At 36.4% G+C, this 18366-nt stretch overlaps 1 protein-coding gene across 1 annotated transcript in view; it reads left to right on the top strand.

Moving 5' to 3' along the window:
• The window catches only part of NAALADL2 (N-acetylated alpha-linked acidic dipeptidase like 2), a 592600-nt gene that overhangs the window by 519486 nt on the left and 54748 nt on the right, over positions 1-18366 (top strand). Inside the window, exon 9 of the mRNA XM_021717095.1 lies at positions 3484-3577. Within this exon, the coding sequence (XP_021572770.1) occupies positions 3484-3577 (94 nt within the window). The remainder of the gene's footprint in view (positions 1-3483; positions 3578-18366) is intronic.

Genomic DNA, 18366 nt, shown 5'->3' with positions numbered 1-18366 from the left:
ATGCATGGCAAGGGGTAAGCACATCTCCCTCTTGCTCATGAAACTGCAAACAAAGCTGACTTAGTCTAAGTATTCTATCTTGCGTCTAGTGTCTCCAAAGTCACAGTCTTTGTTGCCAGGTTCTTTTTGAAAGAAATAGCAAGGTAGTTGGCTTATATTCTAGTCATTTGAGCTGCCAAACTACTCTTTGAAAAACAAAACAAAACAGCTTTCTCCAGAAGCACTCAGAGAAGTCACCTTTCTCCTCCCTCCCCGCTTTCGCTTTCATTTTAATCTTTTGTAGTGTGTGGTTTCTAGATTCCAAAAGTGTAAACAAAACATGTCTGTTCTGGAGTTTTTATTATCCAGTGCAAATTGAAAAAATAAGCCATAATGCTTCTTAATTTCTTAAAAAAGATTCCTTTTTACAAACAATATATTTCCAGATATCAGTGTTCCTTGCATGCTTTGGATGGGGTGGGGCGAATAGAAAGAGGATTCATATTAATCTTTTGAAGACGCTTCTCTTTTCCTGAAGCACAGCATTATCAAGAGTGCGCAGTCTCCCAGGACTTTTGTGATCACCATAATGGTGCAAGGACAAAGGGAAAGCTTCCCCTTGCTCTCTGAAGTTTCGCTGAAAATGAATTAACAGAAAGATTTTAATAAAGAAAGAGGCATAGATATATAGCACAGGGGATTCTCAAGAGAATGATCACTCAAAACCCAGTGGGGTACAGATACATATACCTTTCTTCATAGGGGAGGGAGGGGCTTCAGGGGTAGTAAATGATTATTAGGGAGAATAAATGCACTTGGGAGACAGAAATTAACTTGTAAATGATTCTCTTTGGAATTTGAATGAGCCCCAGAGGCAGATATAACCTTTTGAAAAAAGTTTATCCCAGTGTGGTTGCATTCCTCTGTCTTCTTTGCTGTGATAGATAAGGGGATTTTTGGGAGGAGCTGTCAGGGAATTGTGCTTCTTTTGGGGGGTTCAGGGTTTCTAGGTAGATAAGAGAACTTTAGAGAACAGCTTCATCCTGTGCTTTGAGAGAGACAAAGGGGACATGGGGAGGGGGCAGGAAAGGTTAAAAAAAACCTCTTGTCTGCTTCTTTAACTCTGGATGTCAAAGTACTATACTTTGGAAGTATAGTGATACTTTGGAAGTATCATTTTCAGCATACCAACACTGAGGATAAATCTCTGCAAAGATGCCTTAGGCATTGGGGAAGAAGTGGTTGCTACATTTGGGGAAAAAAATACCTCAAAGGAATAAAGGGGTATCAAAGCTGACTCTTTCTCTTTATTTCTAAGAAATACATTTTCCCAAGCACACAGAAGAAGATAAAATTGAATTGTATTTTGCTCGTGATATGAATTGTGCAAACAATTGGGAAATACAACTTTTAAATATTAAATGGAATTTGGACCTTGTTCAATATACGGATTTGAATACTTAACATCCTAATTTCCTAGTAAGCTATATTTTTTATGTGTTCTGTACTATCTCAAGTTATGTACTGATTTCCCCTGTGTACTTTCCTAAGGTATTGTTTTCATTCACTAACTGCATTTCATAGTGCATTAATAATATCAGCCTAGTCACATTTCCCTATGTACTGGCTTCAGGGTTATGAGAAATGTAGGGATATTTGTTAAGCCCAGGTAAATATTAGATATCACTTGTGAGAGAGAGAGAGAGATAGCAATGGCATTTGCTGCCAGCCCTAAGGTCCTTTGAGATGTACATGAATGCATATGACTTGTTCATCCTATTAAGCAGATGCTAGTCCAGCTGTAGTTCGTATGTTGGTATTCAGACACAATTTTGGAGTAGGGTGGTGAGGGATTATGCATTTATGACAATTCTCCAGGTATGAGCTTTGGGGATGTCATTTAAAATGTTACTTATTTTAAAATTTAATTTAAGCATTCACCTCAAAGATGTATTAATGGTATCAGTTTTGATAAATTACCAAAAAGTGATTAGGAATAAAGCATTAGCAAAATAGTACCGTCGGATGTGGTGGCTCAAGCCTGTAGTATCAGTACTTCGGGAGGTCAAGGCGAGAGGATTGCCTGAGACCGCGGGTTCGAGACCAGCCTGGGCAACTTGGCCAGACCTCATTTCTACAATAAACCAAAAAATAGCCGGGCTTGCTAGCACACACTTGTAGTTTTGGCTACTTGGAAGGCTGAGGCGGAAGGATCGCCAGACCCCAGCAGGTCGATCCTGGAGTGGCTGTGAGGCCCACTGCACTACGGCCTGGGCGATGGAGTGAGACTTCAACTCAAAAAAAATAAATAAATAATTATAATAATAATAATAATATCTAAGATTTTAAAGGCATTTTGGGGGGTTAAATTATACTTTAAATGTGTGTACCAAAATTAAGGCTTTTGAGGCAGAAACAACTTGACAAAGGTTTATTGGAAGCCAAGTGTGAGGATACACCCGTGAAGACATGTGAACAAAGCTGAGAGTGTTTCAGAGTCTGCTACAAGCTGAAAGCCTTCTATAAGAAAGTTTAGGGATTGCCTGAGCCGGCGGGTTCGAGACCCGCCTGGGTAACTTGGCGAGACCTCATCTCTACAATAAATCAAAAAAATGAGCCGGGCGTGGTAGCGCGTGCCTGTTGTTCCCACTACTCGGAAGGCGGAGGCAGAAGGATCGCAGGAGCCCAGCGGGTCGAGGCTGCGGTGGCCAAGAGCAGCCACCGCCCTCCAGTCCGGGCGACAGAGTGAGACTCCAACTCAAAAAAAGAAAGTTTAGGGAAAGGGAGAAGGATTTCTTATATCAGAGTTGGACTTTTTCATTGCTACAGATTGTAACAAAGGCTAAAACGTCTACATGCAAGACAATCGGCAAAACTTCAAGATTCAGAAGCAAATCAGCATCCTTTTCAGTGTCCATAGATTATGCATTCATCAGTACTTCAACAATTTGAGGAACTCAGATAAAGTTCTTTGCTCAGGACCAGAAGGTCACCATAATCATAAGACCTCCCCAAGGCAGGTTAATTTGGAAGCCTGTTTACTTTTAAAGTAAACTGCCAAATGTGACCTGTAGGTTATCAAATGAAATAAATGGATCATTAATTTTGTCTGAAGTTTGGCTTAGTCCAAGAACCAGACATTGATTTTCAGTTGTTCCTCTCTGCTGTTTGATCTTATGATGTTCTGAACTGTAAGAAATTGTTTTAAAGTCTAAATATTATAACTCCTTCAACTATGGAAGCAATTTCTTTATATTTTAGCTCAAAAAAAGGAAAAAAATATAATTTCTTTATATTATTCTGAGACGTGAAAAGATGCTGAGGCTTTTTTTAATAGATACAATGAAAAAGGTGTTTGAAAGAAAAATAGATTTTATAAAATTATATTTTTTCCTGTGTATTTTTGCTACTCTGGATGTATAAAAGTGTATGAAATAATGAAAACCAAACAAACAAAAATGCTTAATTACTAAATGCTCATTTTTTTTTCCTTTTTTCTTTCAGCTTTCAGGAGAAGTGATTTTGCAAATTGCGAACGAACCGGTTCTGCCCTTTAATGCTCTCGATATAGCTTTAGAAGTTCAAAACAGCCTTAAAGGTAATTTTTCTTTAAATTACGGTTATTTTAGCAAATGAAAAATTGCACAGCTTATTTGCAGCAAGGAATGGATGAAGTTATCTACTATCTTACAGGCTCCAGCCACTCTATGCCTTCCATCTACAAGATGATGAGTTTGAGAAAGGCCTGGAATAATGTTAGCTTTTAGTCAACAAAAATGAGATGTACTTATGTATGAGTGTCAGGCAAAATATCAGATTTAAAAGGATGGCCCACCTATGACTTGTCTCTTATCAAAGAGATTCATAAATCTAAGTTTCTGTTATTAATTACAGGTTCCATATAGAATAATATAGTTCAGGAATATCTCTCTCTCCCTCCCTTCCTCTTTCCTCTCTCTCTCTCTCAATGTTGTATCTAACAGCCAACCAGTTCAAACAAGAGTGACTCAGAGGTTTCTCTTTTGGGATTGTTTTGACTGATATGGTGACTCCTTATCAAGCATGTTAAGGAGGAAACCAGGCAATTATCTCCATAGTTTCTATTCCAATTTCTTCATGTTTGATTATATCTCTCTTTGCAGAATTCTGACCCCACCCTAATAATCATCTCCATTTTCCTTTTATCAACACACAAATCTTTCAACTAAGCTCCTAATTTGTCTTCATTAACCAAATACAAATGGCTTCAACAGTAATCCTTAGAAAATGGATCATTCTAAAAAACCAAATATTTCCAGTAGCTAAAATTTTAATACTTTTTTTTCCCTTTAGCTACCTGGATTATTTCATTCTACCTGGACTGGAAATTACAATTTTTTCCCCTCAATTTTTTTTGTGATTTGTATTACGGTGACTGTAAAACCATGACCTTGTGAACAACTGAGCCACATAGGGCTATTTGCTCCTACACACATTGACCTCATTCGCTCTGTTCTTTTGTATATGTAAGTCAGTCTCTATACAGTTTCCTTCCTCCCTACTTTTATAAAGCTTTCATCTCACTGTTGTTATCGTGGGTACCTGTAGCAGTCACTTTGGTAACAAAGCATATGACATTTTGCAAAACAAGAACAGAGCAGATATAAATAAGGAATGAAATAGTTCTGTGAATAATAAATATCTTTTCTGCAAATAATTTTTTTAAGTTGATTTTATTTGTTTAGATTGTTTTGCTTTTTGCTTAGTTCTCATTTTCATACTGCGGAAAATTTAGTTGGTATTATATATAAAATTTTCAGAGAAAAAAGGAGGAGGTTATTTTTAGCATTATGTAAATACTTGTTCATCTCAGAAATCTCAGAAGGAATAGCTGTCATGCCTGAAGAGAAGCCTAAGACTATAGTGCAAAATGCTAACATTGTATAGGAGAATTTTAAGTGATAAACAAATTGCTTTTCTGAGTTCAAAAATGTTACCAATAATGTGCTTTTGAATGCTGAATTCTATTACTTTTTTAAAACAATCAGGTTTATTCATTAAACATTTATAAATCCTTTTGTGTTTCATATATGTAAAAATTGGGTGTCCACACTAATGTGTGAGATGTGTGTCCCTAAGACCTTGATATGACTTTGGCACACTAACTTTTCTGACTTTAAAAAATGTTCATAAATAGAAACAATATTTCTGGCATTATAATTACTATATGAACACTTTACATAAAGTGGGCTAATACTGATGCTCAAAAAAGGACCTATTGGGTCATTGTTAAAATTATATTACTAATCTGGTTTTCATAAGTAATTAAGGACCCCTTGTACCATCTGAAGAAAATTATAATCTTTCTCCCGGAAAGTTAAATATATACAAAAAATGTTGCATATAATTCCCATGGATTTCACAAGATCTCCTGAATCCATTTATTCATTTACAAATATTTATTGATCATCTATGGTGTGCCTGGAAGAGTTCTATTATCAAAACAAACAAAACAAAAACAAATAGCAGCTACCTAAATGAAATTAAAATTCCTAGTTCAAAGAAACATACCTACATACATTCCAATGGTGGGACAAAATTGGCATGAATAAAAGAAAATGTGAAAATAGCATTATGTTCAAACTAATATCAGTCGCTTTGGAACAAATTAGCATTCTCAAAATAAATGCTATAGCAGAATTTAGCAGTTATACCCAGAGTACAGAGGAGAGATCTGATATGAAAATATAAATTTGGGAAATGTCTTGGATGAGATTGTAATTTGAATAGGTTTGTTTACCTGATGTGCAACAAGTCAGTATACTGAGACTGAGGATTAGAGCAGAGAAAAAGTTTAATAATCATAGAGTAGCTGAATGAGAAGACAGGCGGAAGCCTCTAATCTACCTCCTGAAGAATTTGAAGTTAGGGATTTTAAGGGGCATGGAGTGGGCTGAAATGTGGGGATCATTGATTGGTCAAATAATTCAGGGTGAAGTCATGGGACAGGATTTGAAGAAACTACATTATCATGCTGGTTTGGTTCCCCTGGGGGGTCTGCAAACTGGTTGACATCAGCCTTTCCCCTGGAATTCAAGATCTAAAGAACATCTTAAAAAATTCTTAAACAAAAGCTTTATCATCCTAATATCAGAAAGCCTGTCTATAAGAACAATGAGGATGCATATGTTAGGATTTAGTACTATGTGACTTTGGGCTGCAAGGTAATGTGCCAAAGTGCAAGCTTATTAATGCTTAATTATAACTAGACTTCTGCCCAGAACCTGGCATATAATTCTTGTTAAACCTGTGATGATGATTTCAAAATTACTAAGGGATTAAGCGTAGAGGACAGAAAGGTCTAAGTTTACTGCACTCTTACATTTGGAAGTTGAGAGAAGAGATGCAATCAGAGGACACCAAGAAATGGCCAAAGAGTAATGGAAAAACAAGTGAGTGCAATGTTCTGAAACCAAGTGAATAAAATCTGTCAAAGATGAGGGAGTAACCAACTTTGTCAAATGTTGTTAATAGATTAAAAAAATGAGAACTGAGATCGACAAAAAAACATCTTTAGTGGAGTAGTGTGAGTAGAAGTCTAATTAGAGGGACTTTTTAAAAAGAGAATGGGAGGTGATAAATGGGGACATGTGGTGGTAGATGGTAAGAAGTATGGCATCAATAACTTTTAATATGTGTTCCTTTTGATGACAGTGACCCAGTGGAGAGGTAAAATTAGATCACACAAGAGAATAAAGGAAGAATTGCTGGATTGATTTTCTTGTGTAGGGGAAACAGAAGGCTTGACCTCAGTTGAGAAATATATCTATTCAATAGCTATACCAAAATGACCTAGACTGAGTGGCTTATAAACAATAGAAATTTATTTTGTACAATTCTGAAGTCTGAGAAGTCCAAGATTATGGCACCTGTAGATTTGGTGTGTGGTGAGGGTCCACTTCCTGGTTCAGAGATGGCCATCTTTTTGCTATAACTTCACATGGCAGAAGAGTTGAGAGAGCTGTCTCAGGCATCTTTTAAAAGGTCACTGATTCCATTTTTAAGGCTCTGACCGCATGGCCTAATCAATTCTCAAAGACTACACCTCCTAATACTATCACCTCAAGGGTTAAGATTTTAACACATGAATGTTGGGAGGACACAAGCATTCAGACCAAAGCAGGTACATGAATTTTGGGAGAACACAAGCATTCAGACCAAAGCAGGTACACTGTAGTCTATCCATGAACATGTGAAAAAAGGCAATACATTAGCAGATGGGTAAAAAGGGTAGTGGGAGTTCTCTGTAAGTCTCTTTAGATTGGAAAAGCAAAATTATTCTCTTCCAGAGTGGGAAAGCAGCAAACTATGGACATGTATTAAGTTTTTGGGCAGCAGTAAAAGCCCAGAAAAAATGTATATTTTAAATGAGGGAATTCAGCATAATTGTGTATTTCTTCCAGCCTGCAGTAAACAACTGGGAAAGCAGACGTGGGAAAGAAAAGGTTTCTTTCCTTACCATTGGTAGGTTGATGGTTGAGAACCCTGTGGCAAAAGACAAATAAGGAACAGGCATACTTGACATAAGTTTTACACGACACAGCAACCTTCAGAAACGAAGACCCAAAGAAACAGGGAATGTGTGGATTTTTATGCTAAGTTTGAGCAAGAGAGTAGAAGTATTAGAAGACCAAAAGGTATAATCTACGGTCATAAATTGTGGGGAATTTTGTAAGGCCTCTGTTCAGATTACTCTGTACCTCAGGGTCTTTGAGGATAAGGGTGTTCCTTTCTTCCAGATGTAGGAAGACAGCCTTTGAGGGCGAGGGTCAGAGAATTCTCTTATGGCGTCCTTCAAAGGAGAAGAACAGGAGAAGGTCAGAGAGACCTTCTTGCTTTTACTGCTTTTTCAAATGCCACAGTCCCATATTTTGTAGGTTGTTCTGCACCCCATCACAGGCCTAGGTAGGCAGAATAAGTTCAGCCAGGGCCAGGGTTTTCTGAGAGAGGAATACGGAACTGAGAAAATAAAGAAAACGAGTTGTGTGCAAAGAAGCACTCATGATTGACTAAACTATCTGAACTGGCGATGGAATAAAATGGGAGTGTAAAGGGAAGGAGTGTGAATTAAAAGGAAATAGGACCAATAGACCTGGTCTTGGTGAGATCAAAGAATTGTAAGCGTGTGAGCTGAAGAGACAGGGGGTGGTAGCCAGCAAATGGGATTCTTGAAAATGAGATCAAAGAAAAGTACAGATATTGGTCACGACAGCGTCCAGGCCAGTGTGTGATCCTGAGGGTATGACAGATGGTCACTAGAGGAAAAGAAGGGCCAAAATGTGTCTGTGAGGCTATCGATATTGCCAAAAAGTAAGGTCAGTTTTGTGGAAGAGGGAAGGACTGTGAGTCAGGAGCTAAAAATCTTCAGACAATGTCCAGTGACCTAGTAGTGCCTCAGATTATTTTTCTGGGGCTGAGGGTACAAAGGCCATGGGAGAAAGAAGTACTACTGCTGGAGAGGGCTGCATTGGAAGTGTTATCATGAGAGGAGACCCAGGTTTGAGTTAAAGCAAGAAGGCAGAGAAAATATTCCGAGAACAGAATAAGCTAATAATCTTTTCTTTAATCATTACATCTAGGAGTACATTATCACAGGTGGGGAAAAAAAAGCAAAACAAAAAACAGTAGTCATTCTATAAAGATTTTCAGACACCACTATTTCTAGATGAATCTTTTCATGAAAATCTAAGGTTCTCGATTCGATAAACTAGGAGTACTTGGATTTCTTGTGGTTTTAACACACTGCTTATCCAACAGGTGAAGAACTTTTTCTTTGGTTGATGGTTTTTGTGTGTGTTTTGTGTTCTTTTAATATGAAATTCCTTGGGTCTCCCTGTCGCTTTCACTCAGAAAGATGAGGCCAGACTTAAGATGTACTAATATTAAAAAACAAAACAAAACAAACAAACAAAAAAGCAAAGCAAAGCAAAGCAAAATATAACAAAAAATTGGCAAAAAACTCTTATGTCCTGGGTGTGAATATTTGGTCAAATTATTAAGACTTATTACCTTTAAACTATGCATTTTTGTATTTTACTTATCCTGATATAAAAATCATCATGGTCAAAAGTTATTCAAATGTTTGCTAACTTGTAGGCACTTATTCTATTTTGACTACTTTGGTCATAACCTTATTTCTAAAATAAAATAAAATGCTAATATCTGAATAATAGAAACCACTTATCAACACCTAAATAAATATTTCATTTTCAATTTTAGTTACAATGCTAGATAATTTCATTAGCTAAACAAGTCCTGTACTGTGTTAAATTAAACATAATTTTACTGGTTAATACAAATAAATTGTAGATTTATTTTCTTTCTTTTTTTTTTTGGCAGTTAGTAGTGATTACACTTAAATTCTCAATTACAGTAAAAAAAAGTGACCTTCAGGGCTGAAGTGTAAAATATTGTTTCTCCTTACTGCAAACAGTAGAAGTATGAAGGTCTCTGAAACCCAATTGCATTTTCAATGGTGTAATTTTTACCACTGACAACCAGCCATCTTGTTTATTTATTATACTAGTTTACCGTAGCAGCAGACCATTCTCTACTGTTCTCACAACCACCAGAAAGAAGGATAATTTATCAGTAAATAATTTGTTTGAGTTGATTTATTGGATAGTTATTGAAAGCTCATTTTGACTGAATGACCTTAGCTCTTAATATTTGGTCAGTGCCAAACACATAATACAGAATTAATATTTATTTGTGGTAGATAGAGACATAGTATATATAGTGACTGATAAGATAGCTGATACATTTTTGCTTGACTTGTGACAAAAAAAAGTACAGTTGTCCTCTGGTGTCCATGGGTGATCAGTTCCAGGAACCCCCTCAGATACCAAAATCCTTGGATGCTTAAGTCCCTTATTTAAAATGGCATAGTATTTGCATATAACCTACACACATCCTCCTGTATACTTTAAATCATCTTCAGATTACTTATAATGCCTAATGCAATGCAATGCTGTCATTATTCCTTAAACAATGCAGAAAGACAAGGAAAAAAGTCTATACATGCTCAGTACAGACACAAACGTGCTTTTTTCCCTGAATATTCTAAATCTGCAGTTCTTGACTATATGTCTAAAAAAAGGCACTTAGAGTGTAATGGTACTAGTTCTCAGGGCCTGAGGGAAGTATAAAGAATAAGTAAAATAAAACAAAAATAAATAAATTCGAGTGACCACACCCTTGAACCTGGAAGCAGACTAAAGAGTGAACACTTAATAATCTTACTAAGTTCACCATTTCTTATTTTATCCACTTCTTGATGTATAAAACAACATTTAAAAATAATTGATTATAAAATTCTGATGCTTTTTGTTTAATAGTTACTACTTTTCTTTGTCAGGTTTTTCGAAGTTAATTATGTAGCATTATTGTGAAGACTGCATATGACCAAATAAAGTAAATATGATTTTCTTTTGATCCAGTGATGTACACATTTATCTAGTACAAGCCAGACTCAGCAGGAAACCTAATTTTGAACTGTGTGGCTTGTTGCCACCTCCTGATCGTCTCACTAAATGTAAAATAGTTGTTGGCAGCATTTCCTCATGTTCTTTGAATAACTGACAATGATAATTTGATCTGGTTTTTTTCTTTTTTATTAGCACTGATACTTCATTAGTGTCAATCACTTTATGTTAGAATGAGGGATAGTATTTCAAGATGATGCCACAAAGGCAAGCATTCTCTGTCCTGTTAGATTTGTAGTTCCCATTTTTAAGTGTCACTTGGTTCGTTTTTACAACTACATGTGATTGAGGCCCACCTAATGTGTTTTTTTTTTTCTTTCTGAGAAATAAAAACTGAATTTTCCCATTAGCCAAATTAAATTACATGCGTATAGTTCTCCATCCATCTGTCTCCAATCTTGGTTTAATTGCCACCAATTCCAGCTCTGGACTGGCCTACTTAGTGAAGTACAATGGATACTTATTCCTGTGCTCTCCCTAAAAAGTCCAAGGCAATCTGTCTACAATCCAAATCATTCCGTAGAAAGATTTTATTCCTATGGGAATTTGGTATCTGCCAGATTTCTAGCAGTTTGATCCTAAAAAGCATTTCTGAAACTCACCTTTTTGTGTGTGACAAAGATTTAAACTCAAAAGCACTCTTTTAGAACTATCTTATCTTGCTTGGCCATCCATTAGGGGCAAATTCCTAAAAATATGCTTTGTCTAAATCCTCATTTTATTTTTATATGGATTCTGACTATAAAACAAAGTAACGACTGCATTTTATTTATTGATAATCCACTCCTACTTCAAAAAGAATTTGAGGCAGCTAGGTTTTTGACAAAATCTGGTTGCCTCCACATTGACAGAGTTTGCCTTTCAAAACCAGTTTTTCTCTCCCATCATTTCTCTTTGAACTCACATTTTCATCCCATAATGTCCTTCAATTATTATCCTAAGCACATTGTCCCTTTTTTCTTCTGTTTATCTTCTGTCCTACAATTTGCTGCTATTCATACAACTTCTCATTGTGGTCATCATTTCTTTCCCTACTCTAACGACTGTACTTCATCCAGATGTCTTTGAAGTTTTCTTTTCAGTTACCTACATTTTATATGTGAAACTACATTGACTGAAATCTGCTAGTGACGTCTTATTTTTCCTACTCTCCCATTATAGTAATGGCCTATTGTATTGTAAATTTTTTTCTAAAGTGTATTTTTACGATCAGGCTCCATGCCCATGACAGGATAGTACCACAACCTGTTATTCTATGAGCGATGCCTCACTGGTGCACTATTAAAGATGTCTCTTTGTTTATTTTGAGATACTTTAAATCTTGGTTTGTAATAGCAAAGTACCTTTAATCTTAAGTTGACTAATTTTATTTAAGCCCGCTTTTTTTCTTTTACAGCTTTCCATGCAGCCAGTACATAATTAGACACACATGTGTTATTAAATATACAATTCCAAATTTCTACTTCAGGAGAATGATAAGAATAAACTGCATGTGAATTTAATTCATTCAGGAACATTCTTGCTCCCTCTTCCAAACAGCCAGTACCAAATCATATAGTCAAAACGTAACACAGTGACTGCATCTATAGACCATAAAAAGAGCTCATGGTTCTATTTTTGCTCTAGGTAGGCAGAGACTATTGGAAGAACCTACTTCATCTCCCTTGGCTACCTGGATTATTGAATAATTTTTGGAATGCAGGAATTTGTTGTCTATCTTTTAGAAAGTAGCCCGTCTGATCCTCCCAAACATATCACTTTGGCATCTTTGCAATAAAGATTTCTATCATATTCAGTTTAGGTATAATTATCCATTATCTTCTGGCATTTCTCATCTTTAAATAATATTACTCTATGCATTATGAAATCAGTGTTAGATTGTTTGAGTATCAATTGTGCACTAGCTTCTGCATTTCTTTCTCTACCTGAGTTTTGTTTGTTTAACATCTTTATACAACAGCTGGAATGATTCATTGTGATTCATACTAAAAAGGCAGCATAAAAAATAGAAAATATAGCACAATAAAGGACTGCTGTTTCCCCTGGCTGAAATCATATTGGCAATTTCTGTTCTTCTCTTTAGTGATGCCAGAAGATATTTTTAAGATGACTCTAGGTAACATATATTTTTCCCCCAAATAATCTACTATTCTTCTCTTAAACACTGTATTATGAGGAACATAAATCATACTTTCTCTTGTCACTATAAATCAGTGAAGTCTAAGCTGTGATTGTGCAATTGTTAGCACCTTTAAAACTGTGATAAGCTCATCCATCGACGAATAGGTTCAGTGAAATACTATTAAAGAAAAGGCTGTTTGTTTGGTATAAAAAATGTAGTTTTAGAGTATGACCAGTACATTGCACTTTTAATTTAAAATAAAATTGAGTGGGTCTTTAAAAACACAGCCACAAAATAGAACCAAAAGGCAAAGAAGCAAAGGTAAACTAACATTTAAAACTCTTTAGAATACGAAACTCTGAAGGGATCACAATAATAGGCAGTAAAATCACTCTTTAAAATAGAACAGTTATAAATTTGCCCAGAAGGTTGTAGAACAAGATTAATACAACAGGGATTATGCAAAGCTGAAACTCATAGTCGGAGTCGGTTTTGTGCTGCTAAGACAGAATGCCTGAGACTGGGCAATATATAAAGAGCAGAATTTGTTTCTCACACTTCTGGAGGTTGGGAAGTTTAAGACAAAAGGCTAGCATATTTGATGTCCAGGAAAGCCCATTTTTTGCTTCCAAGGAGGGTACATCTTCTGAAGGGGAGGAACACTGCTTCTCAGATGGCACAAGATCAGAAGAGCAATATTTTAAAAAATATTTTTATAAACTTCACACTCTTGAAAGCTTATTTATTTTTATTTTTTTGAATTATTATTATTTTTATTATAAAGATGTGGGGTACAATTCAGGGTTAGGTATACAAACGTTGATTATGCAGGTATCCTTGTTGGTGAGGTATGCCCCTCCTTCCCCTAGCAGTTTCCCTCATCTGCTAATCCCACCCCACCTCCCCTGACAGTTTCCCACTACTGCCAATTTCTTTCTTACAGTATTATAAGGATTGTTCTAGGATTGTTCTTATGAGTGAGAACATATGGTACTCTGTTGTTTGTTTCTGTGATAATCACTGAGTATGATGGACTCTAAATTCATCCAAGTTGCTGCGAAGTCCATGTTTGTGCTTCTTTATGGCAGCATATATTCTGTTGCGTATATGTACCACATTTCTTTTATCCAGTCCAGCTTCAATGGGCAACATGGTTGGTTTCATGTTTTGCTATTATGAATAGAGCTGAAACAAACATATGTGTGCAAATATCTTTTTTGTAAAATGATTTGAGTTCCTCCAGGTATATTCCCATTAGGGAATTGCTGGGTCATACGGAAGGTCAATTCTAGTTCTTTCGGAAACCACCACACTGTCTTCCAAAGAGGTTGCACTAGTTTGCATCCCCACCAGCAGTGTAGAAGCGTTCCTTTTCTCTACATCCTCACCAGCATCTGTTGTTTGTTTTATTAATGATGGCAATTCTTACTGGGGTTAGGTGGTAACCCCAGTAAGCAAATCAATATGGTTTTGATTTGCATTTCTCTGATGATGAGTGAGGCTGAGCACTTTTTCATATATCTGTTGGCTGCCTGTATATCTCCTTTTGAGAAGTGTCTATTCATGTCTTTTGCCCACTTTTTAATGGGGCTGTTTGTTTTTTTTTCCTTTCGGCAAATTTGAGTTCCTTGTAGATCCTAGATGTTAGGCCTTTGTCAGATATACAGTTGGCAAATATTTTTTTCCCATTATGTGGGCTGTCTCCCTGCTCCCTTGATGGTTTCTTTGCTTTGTAGAAACTCATTAGTTTGGCGAGGTCCCACTTGTCTATCTTATTTCTTATGGTATGGGCACTTAGAGTTCTGATCAAGAATTGATTGCCAGTTCTAATTTCCATAAGATTGTCCCCTGCATTTTCTAAGATTCTTATAGTTTGAAGTTTTAGGTTTTGGTCTTTGATCCATTCAGAGTTAATTTTTGTGTATGGTGATAGGTGGGGGTTCTGTTTCAATCTTCTGCATGTCATCAGTCAGTTTTCCCAGCACCTTTTACTGAATAGGTTCTCCTCTCCCCAGTGGTTGTTTTTGGAGGCTTTGTCAAAGATGAGTTGGTTGAGGAATTGAGGCTTTGTTTCCGGAATGTCTATCCTGTTCCATTGATCTATGTGCCTGTTCTTGTACCAATACCAGGCTCTTTTGATTACTGTAGCCTTATAGTAAAGTTTAAAGTCTGGAAGTGTGATACCTCCTGCTTTGTTTCTTTTGCTAAGAATTGTTTTGGCTATTCGTGGTCATTTATGTTTCTATATGAATTCTGTGTTGTCATTTCCAGGTCTGAGAAGAATGATGTTGGTAACTTAATGGGTATTGCATTGAATCTGTAGATTGCCTTTGGTAGGATGGACATCTTAACAATATTGATTCTTCCTATCCACGAGCATGGAATGTTTTTCCATTTGTTTGTGTCTTCCTGGATTTCTTTGAGCAGTGTTTTGTAGTTCTCATTGTAAATGTCTTTCATTTCTCTAGTTAGGAAGATGCCAAGGTATTTCATTTTTTTGTGTGTGGCTATTGTGAATGGGATTGTGCTTTTTATTTGGGTCCCTGCCTGCTTGTTGTTGGTGTATAAGAATGCAAGTGTCTTTTGCACATTTATTTTGTTCCCTATGACTTTGCCAAAGTCCTTTATCTGTGCAAGGAAGTTTTTGACAGATTCCCTTGGATTTTCAAGATATAGGATCATATCATCAGCAAAGAGGGATAACTTGACTTCCTCTTTTCCTGTTTGGATACCACTGATTTCCTTCTCTTATTTAACTGTCCTAGCTAGGACTTCCAACACAATGTTGAACAAGAGGGGGGAGAGTGGGCAGCCTTGTCTTGTTCCAGTTTTCAGGGAAATGTTTCCAGTTTCTGTCCATTTAGTAATATGTTAGCTGTGGGTTTATCATAAATGGCACTTACTATTTTGAGCTATGTTCCTTCTATACCTAAGTGTTTGAGGGTTTTTATCAAGAAGGGATGCTGGATTTTATCAAAAGCTTTTTCTGCATCCAATGATATAATCATGTGGTTCTTGTTTTTACATCTGTTGATGTATTTAATTACATTTATGGTCTTGTGAATGTTGACCAGTCCAGCATCCTGGGGATGAAGCCTACTTGGTCATGGTGGATGATTTTTGTGATGTGTTTTTGGATCCGATTTGCTAGAATTTTATTGAGGACTTTGCATCTATGTTCATAAGGGATGTTGGCCTGTAGTTCTCTTTTTTGTTTGGATCTTTACCCAGTTTGGGTACAGTGTGATGTTAGCTTCATAAAATAATTTGGGGAGAATTCTATCTTTCTCAATTGCCTGGAATACTTTCAATAGGATTGGTATTGGTTCCTGCTTTTACATTTTGTAGAATTCTGCCGGAAAACCATGTGGTCCAGGCTTTTTTTTTTTTTTTTTTTTGTAGGTAGTTTACATATGAGAGAGTCAATTTCCTGAGTTGTTATTGGTCTATTTAGTGTCTTACTGTCTTCTGGTTTCCACCTGGGGAGGTTGTGTGATGTCAGAAAGTTCTCCATTTCATTTAAGTTATCAAGTTTGTTTCCATGTAGGTGTACATAGTAATCTCTGATAATCTTTTGTATTTCTTTGGCGTCAGTTGTGATTTGATCTTTTGTATTTCTGATTGTGTTTATTTGGGGTTTTTCTCTCTTTTTCTTGGTCATTCTGACTAGGGGTCCATCAGTCTTGTTAATTCTTTCAAATATCAGTTTTTGTTGTTGTTGTTGATGTTTTCTATATTTTTGTCTTCTATGTCCCATATATGGGCTCTTATTCTGGTGATTTGGATTCTTCTGCTAAAGTTGGGGTTTTGGGACCTTCTCTTTCTAGGTCCCTTAGGTGATTTGTTAGGCTCTCAACTTCCGATCTTTCAGTTTTCTTGATGTGTGCTCGTAGAGATATAAATTCCCTTCTTAAAACTGTTTTCATGGCATCCCAGAGGTTTTGGTAAGATGTTTCTTCATTTTCATTTGTTTCCAGGAATCTCTTAATTTCCGCTATGATTTCAATTTTTACCCAGTAGTTGTTCAGCATCTTGCTGTTTAGTGTCCAAGTCTTTGTGGACCTTGGGGAAATTTTGTTGGTGTTGATGTTTACTTTTATTCCACTATAGTCTGAGAATGTGCATGGCAAGATTTCAACCTTATGAAATTTGTGTATGCTTGATTTGTGGCCAAGGATGTGATCAATCTTGGAGTACGTTCTGTGTGGTGATGAGTAGAATGTATATTCTGTGCTTGTTGGGTGGAATAATCCATAAGTATCTATTAAGTCCATTTGGTCGAGTGTCAAGTTTAAGTTCTGGATCTCCTTGTTGATTTTTTGCCTCGTTGGTCTATCTAGGGCTGTTAGTAAGGTAGCAGCCTCTTGATATAATCGCATATCTCTTGTAGGCTTTGTTCTTTCTTTCTGAGCCTTCTTTCTATGTTTTTTACAGATCGGGTTATTTCCGTGTTCTGGTCTTTAAGTTCTGAGATTCTTTCTTCAGCTAGATTAATTATACTTTCCATGAGTGTCAACTTGTTATTTATTTCCTCGATGAAATTTTTTATTGCCAAAATCTGTGTTACAAGTTCTTTCAGTGTTATATCTTGTCTTCCTTGGGTCTTATTCACTCTTTTCATCCATTTCCTAATCCCTGTATATTCTGGGGCCAGTCATTGGTGACTTCCATTGTTTGGGCACCAAGGTCTCATTTCTCAGGAGTTTTGTCTTCGGTAGACTTGAAATTGCCTGAGGTCTTCCTTTGACTTTTCCTCATTTGTGACAGATGTCTTGTTTTTCTCTTTAGTTCTATTATTCAGTGTCAGTGGGAGAGGCTTTCCCTTCTGATGTTTGCTCAGTCCTCTGTTCTTCCCTGATCCAGGCTCTGGATTTGTCCTATTTTGAAATAGAATGGTGGATGGAAAGCTTTGCTGTCTCTTGATGTTTTTGAAATTCAAATAAAATAGGGGATGGAGTGCTAGGATTCAGAAACTACTTGCAAATTACAGTGTTCACTTATATGGTTGCGTTCCCTGAGACCCACTCCCCACCACTCCTCTATATGATGATGCAAAGAAGAAACCAGAGTAAAAAACAATTGAACACACACATACACAATCATACACACACCCTCCAAAGCAAACTGGAATAACAGCAAAGTGTAACAAAACAAACAGCAACAACAACAAAAACCAAAGAAAACTAAACACACACACATGCCTAGCACAAAGTGAATAGAGAAGATAAACAGAAAGACTGGAAAAAAAAAAGAGGAATTCAGATCAATTTCTCACACATATATTGACAAACACCTTAAACTATAAAAAATAAAAATAAAAAACCAAGAGGAACAAAAGAGCAAAAACAAACCAACAACAACAACAAAATTGAAAGATGAACACTCAATCATCCATATACACATAAACAAAAAACAGCAAATAAAAGAAGAAACAGAAAAAGATAAAACAATGGGGGGATGCAGATTAAACCCTCACATACATATTCATGCACAAAGGAAAAATATTTTTAAAATAGATGAACTAACAAACAGCCAAATAATTTTTAAAAATTTTAAAAAAAGAAAAAGAAAAATACAAAAAAAACCCTGTCCTCTTGTGGCAGGTTCTGTAATTGTTCCTCTAATTATCTAATCAGGTCTCTCCTGTGGAGCCACCTCTTCCACTCTCTCCTAGTCCTCCAAACAGGGAAGGGGGAGGGGAAGTGGAGGTGGGCGGGGCTGCAGTCCTCCCCTCCCACTCTC

The sequence above is a fragment of the Carlito syrichta genome, unplaced genomic scaffold (genome assembly GCF_000164805.1).
Source record: "Carlito syrichta isolate Samal-C Ts95f unplaced genomic scaffold, Tarsius_syrichta-2.0.1 Scaffold309283, whole genome shotgun sequence".
Taxonomy (NCBI): domain Eukaryota; kingdom Metazoa; phylum Chordata; class Mammalia; order Primates; family Tarsiidae; genus Carlito; species Carlito syrichta.
This window is presented reverse-complemented; position numbering and strand designations above follow the sequence as displayed.